The 14,552-nt window shown below is 51.8% G+C and overlaps 1 protein-coding gene across 1 annotated transcript; it reads left to right on the top strand.

The window, feature by feature from the left end:
* Positions 1 to 756: 756 nt before the first annotated feature.
* Positions 757 to 14,297, top strand: LOC140913624 (uncharacterized). Its single transcript, XM_073350350.1, has 13 exons — positions 757 to 953; positions 2,543 to 2,719; positions 4,196 to 4,301; positions 6,373 to 6,495; positions 7,063 to 7,294; positions 8,608 to 8,631; positions 9,565 to 9,687; positions 10,585 to 10,772; positions 11,741 to 11,940; positions 12,361 to 12,452; positions 12,884 to 12,938; positions 13,506 to 13,603; positions 13,789 to 14,297. Exons 1-13 carry the CDS (start codon positions 757 to 759, stop codon positions 14,040 to 14,042), a joined length of 1,869 nt encoding a protein of 622 aa, XP_073206451.1. The 3' UTR covers positions 14,043 to 14,297.
* The last annotated feature ends 255 nt before the right edge of the window (positions 14,298 to 14,552 follow it).

Raw genomic sequence — 14,552 nt, 5'->3', positions numbered from 1 at the left:
TTGTGCTGGGCTGCGAGGATCCTTCTCTCTTTCATTAGTCTGAATATTTGTCTGAAATCAGGCTATTAGTTTATTGGCTTCTGCTGATTTTACTGCTAAGATCCTCTGTTGTTCTGACTGTCTTCGCCCCAGGGGCCACATGCATTGCACGGGTAAAACTGTGGTCTACACTTGGAAACCTGCTACCTTTGACTGGGTGTCAGCCATAATCCTCTTCTGGTACCCCTCCAACCCAGCTCACAGACAAAGGGCTCAAGCCCTGCTAGAACTAGATCCTGCTGGGCACTAAGCCCCCAGATCTAAAAAGCACTGACTTCTGCAGTGCTCTAATCACCACTGGGAACTGGCCAATCTCTGCTGCAACTGGGGCTGGACTTGCTTGCTGCCATCTCAGTCACTGTCAGGACCACTTTGCACAGGGGTGTGGGCTCAACTGGGTTTGATGGCTGACGTCCAGCCTAATGACAGGACCAACTGGTGTGCCCCCTTCACAGCTGGGGAGTGGTGGGTAGGGTTGTGTTTGGGGAGCTGTGGAGGGGGGGCGGATTGGGGTCAGGCCCATCTACAAGAATGAATACAGGAAGAGAGGAAAAAAACAAGGCCTGGGTGAAGGGATTTGTTCCCCACCCAGTTATGGGGGTACCCCCGGTTCCTGTCAGCTCCAGTATTGGGGGCCGCCAGGTGGGGCTGTCCTGTGCCCCTTCCTCTCCGAGCTGAGTATAAAGCCCCAGCTTCCCTCTACCTGCTCCGCTGGCCATGCTGCTTTCCAGCCCCAGCCTCTCGGCTTCAGGCAGCAGGCGGTCCCCGCACCGCCGATGGAGCTGGGCTCCCGGGGGCCTTGGGCAGTGGGATGCACCGGCCGAGGCGCCCCGGAGTGTGGCTCCGGCTCCAAGCACCAGCCTCCACTTCTACGTGCTCTGGTCGCTCCAGGAGCCGCCCCGGCAGCTCAGCGGGTGAGACCCGGGGCGAGCTGAACGGGTCACTATTGTAGGCCCGGCCCCATCTCCGGCTCTCTGGAGTTCCGCGTGGGCCTGGGCCTGGGCCTTTCCCGGAGGCTCGGCCTGCGCGGAGCGCGGGGATCCCGGCCTGGGCTCCGCGGGACCTTCAGCCCGCACAGGTCAGGGCCCCCAGCTCCGGCAATTCCCCGCTTCGCCTGTGTGCGACGCTACTGCTGGACCCATCCCGCGGCTGCGCCGCTGCCCCCGCGTCCTGACCTGCGGCCCCGGCGCGTGAAGCCCGCTGGACGGACGCCCCCGGCCCCGCCAGCCCTTCGCTCGGGGCTGTGTCAAGCAACGGGGTGTAAACTAAACGCAGCTCCCTAGTACCCGGCCTTTGACGCAGGACTTCCTACGCTCATTGCTGGGCTGCGCTCGGCCCAGCGCAGCTGGCGCTGTAATACTCTGGTGTGTCTGATCAGAGACCGGGCTGTCTCCCTGGGTTGTGGGCCCCTTGCAGGTGACCGGTATGTCAGTGATCTGGTACCGAGTGCCACCGTTTATTTGTGCGGCTGCCGTGTCCAGAGGTCCTAGTCAGGATTAGGGACCCACCGGGGTCCCTTCTCTAAGGAACTTGTACATATTTAATCAGTTTGAAAGGTGTTGCCTTTCAATTTAATTTAGTTGTTATTGTTGTTTATTTGTATACACCACTGTGCGAGGTGCTGTACAAACACAGAACAGTAAAGCTATGTCTACACTACCACTTATGACGCCCAGGGGTGTGAATATTCCACTCCCCCAAGCGACCTAAATTACTCCAGCATAAGCGCTAGTGAGCACAGTGCTGTGTTGCTGGGAGAGCTTCTCCCACCGCCAGAGCTTTCGGCGCTCGTAGGGGTGGTTTAATTAACGGGAGAGCTCTCTCCCATCAGCATAGAGCTGCTACATGAGAGATCCTACAGCAGTGCAGCTGCATCGGTACAGCTGTGTCACTATAAGGTATCTAATGTAGACATAGCCTTACACCAGAGGTTCTCAAACTTGCCTGTGTGGAATGTATTCTGGATGGGGGGGTGGGGGGAAAGCTTTAGGGAAAAAAACCTTCCTGCACGCATTCAGAGCTGGGTAACCACAGAGTGGTGGCTGTTGGCCGGACAGTGGTATGGTAGCCTTACTTCATACCACTGAGCGACATAAATTTTGCCAACATAAATGGTAGTGTAGACATGGCGTATGACAAGAGACAACAGCTGGATATAGACAGGGGAGTACAAGGACCTGGTGAAATGATACCGATCACCATGATCGGCAGTAGTCTGTGTACACCAGCTGCCCATCCATTTTTAAATTGATTGAATACCCCTTTTCCCTTATATTGTGATGAGAAAGGGTAATAGAAGCATCTGATTTGCCCTCTTTAGCCCATTTATTATTTTCTGTAGGTTAATCACATCCCCATTTATTCATCTCCTCTCTAAACTAAATAGTCTTAATCCTTTCAGTCTCTCCTCACATGGACATCTGCCTAGGCCTCTCCTTGTTTTCATTTGGGCTTCCTGTATTTCTGCTACACATTTTTTTTTTTTTTTTGTCGTCTCTTCAAGCAAATCCAGCCAGATGTGTTACCAGATTCAGCTGCCTCTGCCTTTGCCAAAACAACTTGTAGTCTTTGGTTTGGGTGACTGGAATTGTTATTCCCAAAACACAAGCATCACTGTGGAGGTGCTGGTGAATCCAGATGTCAAGCCACAAAGGATTGGCAAATTGGGGTCTGATGTGAGGTAAATGTTGGGGCTTGGATAGGCACTGATATGCTGCCAATTGTTTAACAGGGGGCTCCTTAAAAATGCTCCACATCGGGGGCTGACAGAAGTCAAATTTCCTGGGTATATATCGGTCTCTTCCCATCACCTCCCAACTCTGTCAGCCCTTCCACCCCCACCCCTCTGTCAACCCATGCTACCCCATCCCAGCCCTTCCAGGTTCTTGTGATTGTTCCTTATACCGGTGATGGAAGTGAGAGGTGGGACCCTGTGGTCCCTGGCTGAGAGGTGCTTTGTCACGTGGGGAGTGGATCCCTGCCGGTGGATGGTTGGGGACTAGGTCCTCTTTGTTATTTGAGGTAAATCTGAGCTGATTACTGGCCGATGTTTTGTTTGGTGTGGGGGGGCAGGTCTTCCTCAGCTAACAAGGGAATAGAGGATGTGGAGGGAGTGCGTCCCTCCTAACTTATATGGGGAGTAGTGGGAATAGGGCTCCAGGTCTCAAAACTCTGGGCTAGGGCTGAGCACTAGCAGGCCAGCCCCAGCGGGAAACTGCGCTGTAGCACACTCAGTCTGTCAGTGCCGCAGCTGGTTGGTCCCCTCTTCTCCCTTGTGGTGGCCAGCTTTGGGGTGAACGGGTCTGACGTGGTGCAGGACCCATGGGAGATACAGGCACGAAGCTCCCCTTACAGCAACTGTTGTAGCAGGGGGGAGTACAGATGTAGCATGGCCGCTGCCAGCAGAAAGCACCGAGCTCTGTGCTAGCACAGAGAGGGTTGAACATTTTTGCCGGCAGAGCCGGCAGGGAGAACCTGCCAAGTTTTTATTTTTTGGCCATCTTTCCCCTCTCAAAAATTGTAACCAATTCTTTTGTCTGCTGTGATCAACCTCTCTGGCAGAGAGGGCCAGATTGTGGGCAGGAGAGCATGGTGATTGTCAAAAACACGCCCCAAACTGAACATAAGAAGTGTGTGGGCTCCTATGGAAAAGGCCTGTAGAATAGAACTGCATAGGTTTTTCTGACCATCCAATAGAACTCAAGTTAGGAACTTAAGATGGGTGGGAGAGAATTTGGAAGGGCTCTTCAGCTTACCTTTTCCCCCCCTATTGGCATGCCAATTCCCCCCAGGTCAGCCCTTCGCCCCCATAGTGTTACGAGGCTGAAAAAGAATCCGAATGGCTCGCTGGTGCATTCGCCACCATATGATTTTTTTATTTTTCCTTCTCAAAACTTCCATTATTCCTTATTGCCTCAAGAGTGTCCGGTCTTCCATGTCCCTTTTGTGTCCCTGAGTCTCTCCCTGACACTGGGACCTTCCTTTACAGCCAAGGGATCTGGAAGGAACAGAAGGTGGGGGAAAGCTTCCTCCCAGGGCTGAGTGCTTAGTGGCTTGGGGGCACTGAATTCTAGGGAACATTAGCACTGGTAGAGGAGCAGGATGTCTCCCTTGGGCAGTGTCCATTGTGAGTTGAGATTCCATGGTCCTTGCACAGGTCCCTTGTGTGGGAAGGTGACTGGAGGGTGGACATTCTGATGGCTTCGTTGAAACAGAAGGATTGTGGCAACCCTGTTAAACTTCTCCTGACTGTCAATGGGCAGGTAAGAAAGCAGTTCCCTATATATCCTGCTCTTCCTATTGTGGGTGCTGGTTATGGCCAGCAACACCCACGGCTATTCCGGTGCTTGGTCTCTTCCCACAGATCTGCTAATGCACCTCATGTCTGACCCAAAGCCCTGCTGTTCCAGACCTATGTTCTATGCACAGGTCTGCCAGTGCACCTTTGACTTTTAAATGCCACAGATACTAGTAGGTAAAGGAAGTTTCAATTCCATTCTGCCCCCAGTTCTTGGTATCCAGGCAGTTGGTTGCCCATGTGTTGAAATCATTGGATCAAGTGCCCCTGAGATGGATCCTCTCTTTCTTGCTATTGACCTCCTTTGTAAAGCACTTTGAGGTCTATGGATGAAAAGCTTTGTAAAGCTAGGTATTATTATTGATGAGAGGCTGGAAAGTTCCTGATTGTAGCACTCCTGAATAAGGCTCCAATCCATGGGCTGAGTTCATGCTCTTCATCTGTGTGTCCATCAGAGCATCCATGTAGCTTTCCACTCGTAGTCCTGCAGATTCTGAGGCCTATGGAATGGCTGTCAAGGTTGGGGATGGTGACCTAGGGACCTGGCATGTTCATATTTGCAAACTTTCAGAGCCAGTAACTGTATCGGTTCCAGGTACTGAGGATTCCTGCCTTGTTTCACTTCCTTGGGGCTGTTACTTTGTAGCTATCACAGCACTGGGTGCTCTGCTTAATTCCCAGCAATAGCTCTGTGACCGTTCCTCCTAGACAATTGCCTAGCCCCATGGGCAAGAAAGAGAAGCAAAAAAGCAGTCCACGTGCATGAGCATCCACTGTAATAAATACCTCTGGGGTGAGAAACGCCTTCATCACCACCAGTCCAAGTTCCAAAAACTGGCTAACTGCTAGGTCTCAAAATGTGATTGTAAATTGGGAGTCATCGTCTAGCAGGTGTATTTCCAGCGGGGTCCCACAGGACTCGGTGCTTGGCTCTACGTTATTTAACATTTGTTATCAGTGACCTGGAAGAAAACATAAAATCAGCACTGATAGTTTGCAGATGACACAAAAACTGGGGAAGTGGTAAATAATGAAGAGGACAGGTCACTGTTTCAAAGCAATCTGGATTACTTGGGAAATTGGGTGCAAGCAAACACTGTTTTAATACAGCTAAATGGAAATGTATACATCTAGCAACAAAGAACATAGGCCATACTTACAAGATGGGAGACTCTAGCTTGGGAAGCAGTGATTCTGAAAAAGATTTTGCGGTCATGGTGGATAATCAGCTGAACATAGCATCACACTGGGAGCTCATGTCCAAAAGAACCAGTGCAATCCTGGGATGCATAAATGAGGGAATCTCAGCAAGGAGAAGAGATTATTTTATCTCTATATTTGGCACTAGTGCAACCACTGCTGAAATACTGTGTCCAGTTCTGCTGTCCACAATTCAAGCAGGATGGTGATACGTTGGAGAAGGTTCCGCCATGAGAATGAGTAAAGGATTAGAAAACGTACATTATAGTGATAGACTCAAGGAACTCAATCTATTTAGCTTAACAAAGAGAAGGTTAAGGGAGTAACTTGATTACAGGCTATAAGTATCTACTTTGGGAACAAACATTTAATAATGGGCTTTTCAATCTAGCAGAGAAAGGTAGCCTACAATCCAATGGCTGGAAGTTGAAGCTAGACAAATTCAGACCAGAAGTAAGGTATACATTTTTGACAGTCAGGGTAATTAACATTGGAACAGTTTACCAAGGGTCATGGTGGATTCTCCATCACTGACCATTTTAATATGAAGATTGGATGTTTATTCTAAAAGATCTGCTCTGGGAATTATTTTGGGGAAGTTTTATGGCCTGTGTTATACCGGAGGTCAGACTAGGTGATCACAGTGGGCCCTTCTGGCCTAGGAATCTTTAAGAGCTGGACACTAGGGCTTTTGGCCTGCAGTTGATCTCTCTTGTAATTTAGCTTTTCACTCACTCTGTGAGTGAGGGAGACTAGGCCCCTGGTGTGTGTGAAACATGGGGGCAGGATGAGAATGTTGTTCTTATGCTGCTCTGCGGTCCCTGTCTGTCCCTTAGCTGCTCAAGGGCATCTACAACAGCACCCCCACTCGCCCATTTCTGGCACCGGAGCCCACACAGTCACCAGTCCTCCCGGAAGATACCATGTCCCCCATCCAGGTCTTGGACGATACCACTGAGGTATGTGCACGCTGGATATCTCAACTGTTCCTTCCCACCCTCTCCCTTGCTCATAGCCACTCGGAGCCAGTAAACTCTATTGGCAGGTGAAGCCATTGGCACCACTCTCCTAGCAGGGCCCTGGCTGAACAGGTTAGTGAAGCTAAGGTCTGGTCTGTGCTGGAAAGATCAATGAATTGTAATGTTCCTCACTTGAGTCAAATGCAACCTGGTGTCTACAGGTAAATGCTTCAGCTTGTCACTGTGCCGCTCTCCCACCTTCCAATAATGCCCCCGTTCTTGCTGTGCCACTCTTCAGTTGGCAATCCGAAGAATCTCTCTCCAGCGCTGCTGGCTGGGCATGCAGCAGGAAGAACAGCTGGTGGCTAGATCAGCTTGGTTCCCTCTCTAAAATTAACCTCCACCACAGTAGTGGGCCAACTATGGGGGGTTCTGGCCCCCCTGTCCCTTTGTCATCTCCAGCCATGGATGAGGCTGATCTAAAGAGCCAAGTGAGATCTAGAACGGGCTTACTTTTTCTCCCAGAAGCCTCAGGCAGCTGATTCTGCTGTGACTTCTGTTGGACAGGTTAAACGTCAGAGTTTGGAGGCAACTGCCAGAGCACAAAGGACCAGAAGTAAGGATTTATCTCCACTGCCAAAAAAGCTGTTGATGCCCTTTGCTCCAGAGTCACCCACTGGCCAGAAGGCACCCAAGGAGGCCAGGAGGAAAATCTGCAAGCCTAGACCTATCCAGCTAAAGAAGCCTAGGAAAGTCTTGTTTGAGCCCAGGGCATGTGAAAGGGAGCAGGATGCTGAAGGTAACTCTGGCTCCGTAAATGCGGAGTGAGATGCAGACATTTGGGTGTCTATTCTGGATCTTGCCTGCTTGACTCCCAGACCTGTGTGTGCTGCCTCTGGGGACAGTTGCCCAGTTAGTTCCTACCCCCAGCCAAGAGGTCCCCTGTGTTCCTCTCAGAACCCTGAGAATCTCTCTCCAGTTCTGTCCTTGAACAAATGGCTTGAGTGTGCCACCTATGCCTGTTTGGTCAGAAATGGAAGCTGGAGTCTCCTGATGTCACTGCACTGCACCATGTAATAGTATCACTTAGTTCTTCATCTGTAGGTGTCAAAGCACTTACAAATGAAGATAAATGTAATTCTCCCCATTTATAGCTGAGGAAACTGAGGCACAGAGAGCATTACCCACTGTTACACAGTAGATCAGTGACAGAGCTGAGCTGAGATCTCCTGTCTCATGAGCTCTAGTCCAGGACCCCTTACCAATACTGTATCTCTTGGTCCATATCGGACACGTCATTAATTGATGCAAAATGCAGAGCGTGCCAGAAGAGTATTTTTAAAAATGTTCTTGCATTGAGCTTCTTTTGTATGTAACAGTCTGCTGGGAGTTGGCTGGCTTACAGGGACTGGGGAATTGGAAACGGAACCTTTCTCCTTAAGAGCATTGGTTCCAATTCAGCCCCAGCTTGTGACCAAAAGCTGTAAGCCTTTGAAGGCTATTCATTGTATGAAATGAGTTGTTGGATCTTGGTCCCATTCCTAATGAAACAAGTGTCCCCATCCCCAAACCACTGTCACAATGGTTCCCCTTGTTGGCAGTTTGAGCAGAGACAGAGTCATGGAGCCTGAGCTCCTGTCTCACCATAGAGGGGTCCCCCCCAGGAAGTGGGTGAAGCACAGTGGCAGAGAGGGGCCCTGCTTTACTTGTACCTGTTCTGGGGATACAGATGCCCTCTCTCTCCAGGGCTCGCTCTCTTGCACCTTTCACCAGCACTGACCTCACCTACTCTCCTATGCTGTTTGAGACCCAAACCCCTGAACCTTGAGGTTTGTGCAGGCAGGTGAAATGAGCTGGTGGTGACTCTTCATTCCCTGTGAGTCAGCCTGTCACCCTAATATGTGGCTGGATTGGAACCAGTGTGCTAACTGTGAGAGGCACCATATCCACTCCCATGGATCTCCATGTTCAGAAGTGTTGTTTCCATGGCTGTGTGCCAGGGTAGGGGGAAGAGGCACTTGCACCATATCACAGGATTGAGCCCCTCCGAGGAGGTGACTCCCCGCTGCTGCTTTCAGGGGACCATCACCTGTCTGTGTTTTCTCTCTGCAGACTTGGAGGTGAAGGAACTGCAAGGTGAGAACCTGGTGCTCAGACTCTGGGCTGGCTTGGGGATATCATTTGTTTAATGTCGTAGGCCTTAGAGTGAACATTCATGCTTGTTCCCTTAAATCCCTAAGCACCCGGAACTGTGAGCAGGCTATGCGTACTCTGTCTGGCCTCATGGGGTCGCCTCGAACTATACACCCTGGGCATTGTGAGAGGGATAGGAAGAATCTCCAATGCCCATTGCAGCCTCCCTGAAATCTGAGCTGCCCCACTGTGTGCTTGGTGGGTTTCACTAACGGGGGGCGGGTGAGTAAAATGATACATAGACTGACCAAACTTTTTCCAGCTTCCCCATCAGTTAGTATGGGGGCCTGTTGATGAGGGAGGAACCTTGGAAGGGAAAGGAGAAGGAAATGGAATGGGGGAAGGAGCTATCCTAAAGAACTAGCTGGAGGGAACTCTGGCCTCTCACCCCCCACATGCCCTAGGAGCTGGCAGTCCCCTAGTCACCAGACTCTCCCAATACTCTTAAATGTAGGAGAAAAGAACTGGGCCTGTCCACAGCTGAGGATCCTTTCTGGCATGGCTGCTCAAAGGGATCAAAATGCCCCCCACCTGCTTGAAGTGCAGGGAGCATGATCCTGCAGCTAGCCAGACTCCCCACTGCTGGCTCCCTGTGTTACTGAGAATGTGGAGGGGAAACCCCATGATTACTCCCTAAAGCTAAAAAGAAAATCCCCATGCCCAAGGGGTCCTGGCCTCTAGACCACATGGGTGTAGGTATGTAGTGCTTCTTGCCCTGCCATCTGTCCTTGGGGGTTCAGGGCCTCAGGCTACCACCTTCCCATGAGAGTCCAGGCCCCTGCCTCCTCACTTTGCTTTCTCCATGGAAGTGAGGAGACCCTGAGGCCCCCTTATCTGGTCCAGTGACACAGTTCGGTTTCATCTCTCCTTCTCCAGTCTGTCCGAGCCCACGATGGTGTCACGCCATGTGCCTCAGTGACTCAGAAACAGCCATTTTGATTGGTGGAGAGGGAGCCAATCAACAGCCTTGCAAGGATGCTCTCTGGAAACTAGAGATTGGTGAGAAGTTCAGGGCTGGGCAGGGGAAGGCAGAGGTCCCTAAGGGCGGAAGGCATCTCTGGGAGAAGCAGGAGCTGAGTGGATTTGGTCTGCTCTGATCCAGGCCAATGAAGCATTCCACCGATGCCAATGCCATTCTGTGTGGAACCCTCCACAGGGAGGGCTGCATTATTCTGCATGGATAGGCTGAAAGCCTCTGGCTCCCTCCGCTGGGATGAGAGAGTGGGAGGGTGCCCCCTTGGCACCTCAGCTCATCCAGACATGGGCAGCTATTTCTCCATTTTCTCTCTTGCTCATCTTCCTCCTTGTTCTCTGTTTTATTGCTGTTACATGTTCTTTGCTGACTCCTCCTCCTCCCTGCTCCTTCCTGATAGTGCCATTTCCCCCTCTTTGTCCCTCCACTCAGCAGAAGGCTGCATGCTGCTGAGGCTGGGGGCCATCCATTGGTGCCACCTAGTGCTGAGCTCAGTGCCATGGGCTGCAGCCTGAACCTGCAATCCTGCATGTGTGAGCTGCTCCTGCTGTTGGCTGTTAGGACTGGGAGTGTCAGTGGAAGCAGGGACAGGGAGATGGGTGGCTTTCAAGGAGCAGAGGCTGAGGCACACTTTGCAGTGTCTGAGGGGTTTGTGGGGTGAATCCAGGGTCCTGCCGCTTTCCACACACACACTGATCTTCTTTTCTGCCCTGCTATTCCCCAGCTATATGCTGCCCCCATGCCCTCCACCTCCAAGCCCAGAAACAGTGCTGTAAGCCCTTCCCTCTGGCACTGAGTCAAGAGTGGGGGGGGGGGGGGAATGAAGGGAGCAGGGTCCTGACCAAAGGCTGATAGGGCTTTTGAGGTGTGGGGAGTGAAGGGAGGGTCTCTGCCCCCTCACTAGAATGGCGTTACTCCGACAGACAATGATTTCTGGTTCCCCGTGGATCTGCCACCACTGGGTTCTGTGCCGCCCTGCTCAAGTGGTCACACCGCCACCTACGACCTGGACACCAAACGGATCTATGTCTTTGGGGGCATGAAGGAGGGCAAGCCCTACAGCACCATCTACATCCTGGACACAGCCACCTGGAAGTGGCTTCTCGTGGCTGTGAGTAGTGGACCTTCTGCAGGAAAGAGACAAAGCATTGGGGGTGGGGGGAGAAGTGTGTTTCTGTTGGGGGACCAGCTGGGAACCCAAGAGCAACGTGCCCATGTCCTTGCTCTTGTGCTCGCTCTTTGGCCCCAGGCCCACTGTCAGGCACTGTGTGTTGGTTACCATTTCATGGTCAGTGGAAGGGATGTGGTTAGGATCATTGATGGGAGCCTTCAAAAGGACAAAGGGGAAGTGGGCTGTTCTGGGTTCTAATCCCCCACCTTGCTTTGTCCCTTGGGGTGAGCCAAGTCAGACCCAGCCAGGAAAACTAGGTTAAAAAGCTTGAAGCTCCCTGGAAACCAGATAGTGCATCCAGTGTGAGTGAGGCTGAAGGCAGAATGGATTGACACTGGATGCTGTATCTGAGCCAAGCTACATGGGAGAACAGCACACAAATTGCAGGGGAAATGGTCCCCCATTTGTGGGGGGCTAGTGAAAACCTGGTCTGGGCACCAAGATAATGAGCTGGCTTTCTTGGTTCAGAGGCCCTCATCTTATGCTTTTTCCCTTCCCCTTTCCCTCTTTGTTTCCTGTAGAGAAACTTTTCCAGCTGGTGACCCCATGTACCTTCCTCCCTTCCCTTTCTGGGCAGCACTAAAGCACAAGGAAAGCCAAAGGGCTGAGAGAGAATGGCATATGTGGGATTAGCAGTGATTGGGGCAGAAATGTTTCCACAATGACCTCCTCTTCCTGTTTGTGTTCAGAAGCAATTGGGATCAGTGGGGTGATGCCCCGTTCAGGTCAGAAAAAGGTGGGACATAAACTGAGCAGATATTGTCCACCTGCATCTTAGAGTTCTGGTCATGGAGCAGGTAGAGTGGCACCAGGACTCACTATGCCCATGACCAGCAGGGAGCTGACCCATGGCAACCTGTGTACTTCATTTTCACACATGAAACATGACTGGGAACTTTCTTCCTCAGGCCAGGGGGAAGGTGCCGACACTGGCCTACCACAGCGCCACCATCTACCGCAAGGAGCTTTTTATCTTTGGAGGGACTTTCCCCAAGATGGCATCCCTGGAGTCCAGGGCCTGCAGCAACACACTCTATGTCTTCAACCCTGAGTACAAGATTTGGTACCAGCCCATTGTGGAGGGAGAGAAGCCCTTACCTCGGCTCGGGTGAGACACCTTCATTTCAGCCCTCAAAGACAGAGGGAGGGAAGCACCAGCAGGTCCCATCTAGTTAATCGCCACACCTGGAGGGCAGGGCATGATTGTCCCCCACAGTCACATCCCCAGGGCTGGTCCAGTTCTAGTTTTAAATGTCCCATGCGAAGCAGCTCCCCGCCCTTTCCTGGGGGACTGTCCCATGTTAATGGGTTGTGCACCAGCAGGTGGTGCTCTGGTATTAGGCTCTCATGGATGTGGAGAGCACACAAGTGGGGAATGGCCATGTGTAAACTCAAGCTGCCCCAGCCCACAAGAGTGTAGTCGAGTTAATGGCTCTCCTGGAAGCCTGCTTTTGTGAAAAGAGCCTGAACCCTCAATTCCAAGAGGTTCCCGAGGCTGCCTTGCTCACTCACCCCCCTCTCTCCCCAGCCATTCAGCCACTCTGCTGAGGAACAAGCTCGTGATCTTTGGGGGTCAGAGGACCCCTTTGTACCTGAATGATGTGCACATCCTGGATCTGGGTGAGAATGGGACATTGCCTTCCTGTCAGACTATACTTGGCAGTTGGGGTGGGAATCCAAGGGCTGCCTGCCTTAGGAAACATGATTGGGGACAGTGGGTGAATGAGGGCCCTTATATGATATGGGAGGAGGACAGCATGGCTCTGAGGTGTCTGGACTAGAGTAAGGGGGATGGGAAGCTGTGGATGTAGGGAAGGCCCTGATTGGGTGGGTAGGAGATGGCTTGGCCCAAGACGGGGTAAGAAACATTAGGCACTGGTGATTGCAAGAAGCTGGATAGCAGATTAAACCAGTTGCTGCTCTGATTTGATGCAGCAAACCCTATGTTCCCCACAGTCAGCACAGAGGTGTTTGTCTTGCTGTGGGGCTGGGCAGAGCTGCTAGGATTGCCATGCATTTCAAGTGTCTCCTGCTTTTTTTCCATGCTTCAGGTTACATGGAGTATGTGCCGGTCCCATGTCTTTCAGGACAGCCTTCTTCGCGCTGGTAAGATCCTGTTGTAGGATCAAGAGGCCTCTTCTCCCTCCCCCCTCCACTCCCCCGCATCTTGCTTTGTGGCTGGAACTGTGCTTCCTGCATACTTGCAGGGCTATCACCCAGCACAACTCATCCTCCCTGGTGCCTGGGCAGCAGCAGAACCAAAGGAAGGGAGAAACCCTTCTAAGGAGAATGCTCGGTTCCTGAAGGGAGGCCCTTGGGTACTTGCAAACATAAAACCCCCTGCCCTTCATTAGCACCTTTTTGTCTGAGGTTCTCTGGTGCTTCTCAGACATACATTAAGCCTCTCGGCACCGGCAGAGGTGAGTTAGCATCTAAGGCACAGACAGGGAAGTGAGTTGCCCAGGGTTATGCAACAGTTCAGGGGCAGACCTGGGACTAGAACTCTGGAGTCCTGACTCCCATCTGTGGCATGAACCACTATCCCAGGCTTCCTCTCCTAGGTAAGTAGAGCCCCCCTAGGTGGTGTCTGGGGAAGGAGAGGAGGGAGGGTGGGGAAGGTGGGTCCCCTGCATGTTTTGCTCTGGTTATTGTTATGCTTTGCTCTGATTCTAGCTTCCATGCTGCAATGCCAGTGTCTGACCAGAAGGTCCTGATCAGTGGGGGCTGCAATGCCAAGGGAGCCCTGCAGGATGTATTCACCTTTCACCTTGGTGAGTAACTCCCCATCCCCTCCTCAGAGCTGCTGACTGACAAAGAATTGCTGAAGGTGGCTGTTGTGCTGTGGTGACAAGGCACTTGCTGGTATTTCTGGCAGCCTTGTGTCCATCTGTCTGTTTGTTTCATCCCTGGTGCAGAGGATAGGTTTGCCAGCAGCGATCGTTCCTTTCTGTTGCAGACACTTTTGCATGGAGCACAGTGACACACAGTCACCTCTCCTTGGTGCCCCGGGCTGGCCACATGCTGCTCAATCTCACAGCTACTCACCTGACAGATGTGGACAAGGAGAGCCAGGGCAAGTGCAGCCTGTGCACTGTGCTGGTTTTTGGTGGCTCAGACTGTGCTGGGACCTTCTACAATTGCACAAGCAAAATCCAGCTGGACCTAGAGGAGACCCAGCCCAGGACAGCAGGGTTCTGTCATGGTAAATAGAGACACATGGATAGACAGTGGGTGGCAATAAATGAATCAAAGCAAAGAGGTGAACAAAGTCTCTGCATGTAGGTGAAATCTGCCTCACATTTGGAATGTATCCCTGAAATCTGCGGGCCCATCGACATGCAGCCTGAGGACGGCACAAATCTCCAGCCTCACGCTTGCTTCGTGCCTATGCTTTGACACCTAATTACTCTGTGAAGCCTGAACTAAATCTGCAGTGTCCTTGTTAAAGGAATTTTCTCGAAGGCCTTGGGCAGAACTAGTCTCTTGCTTTCCTCTCTTCTCTTCTCTGCCCCAAATCCCAACTTCTGTGGGGCAGATGGCTATTGGCATAGAAATGAAGGTGACCCCATATATTCACTCTTAGCTGGGTGAGGAGAGGGGGTTGCTGCAGCCTCTGAAGAGAGGGTTGTAAGGTGGGGATGTGAGTCACCCACCAAAGCTGGCTCGATCTCAGCTGCAACTTGGCAGTTCCTCTCTGCCATCCAGGAATGGGGTTCTTCT

The sequence above is a fragment of the Lepidochelys kempii genome, chromosome 6 (assembly GCF_965140265.1).
Source record: "Lepidochelys kempii isolate rLepKem1 chromosome 6, rLepKem1.hap2, whole genome shotgun sequence".
Classification (NCBI taxonomy): domain Eukaryota; kingdom Metazoa; phylum Chordata; order Testudines; family Cheloniidae; genus Lepidochelys; species Lepidochelys kempii.
This window is presented reverse-complemented; position numbering and strand designations above follow the sequence as displayed.

Coding starts and splice junctions, on each gene's coding strand:
- LOC140913624 (XM_073350350.1), top strand. CDS start 757: ATGCTGCTTTCCAGCCCCAGCCTCTCGGCTTCAGGCAGCAGGCGGTCC. Junction 12,453..12,883: donor TGTGCACATCCTGGATCTGG/GTGAGAATGGGA, acceptor TCCATGCTTCAG/GTTACATGGAGTATGTGCCG. Junction 13,604..13,788: donor TGTATTCACCTTTCACCTTG/GTGAGTAACTCC, acceptor TTTCTGTTGCAG/ACACTTTTGCATGGAGCACA.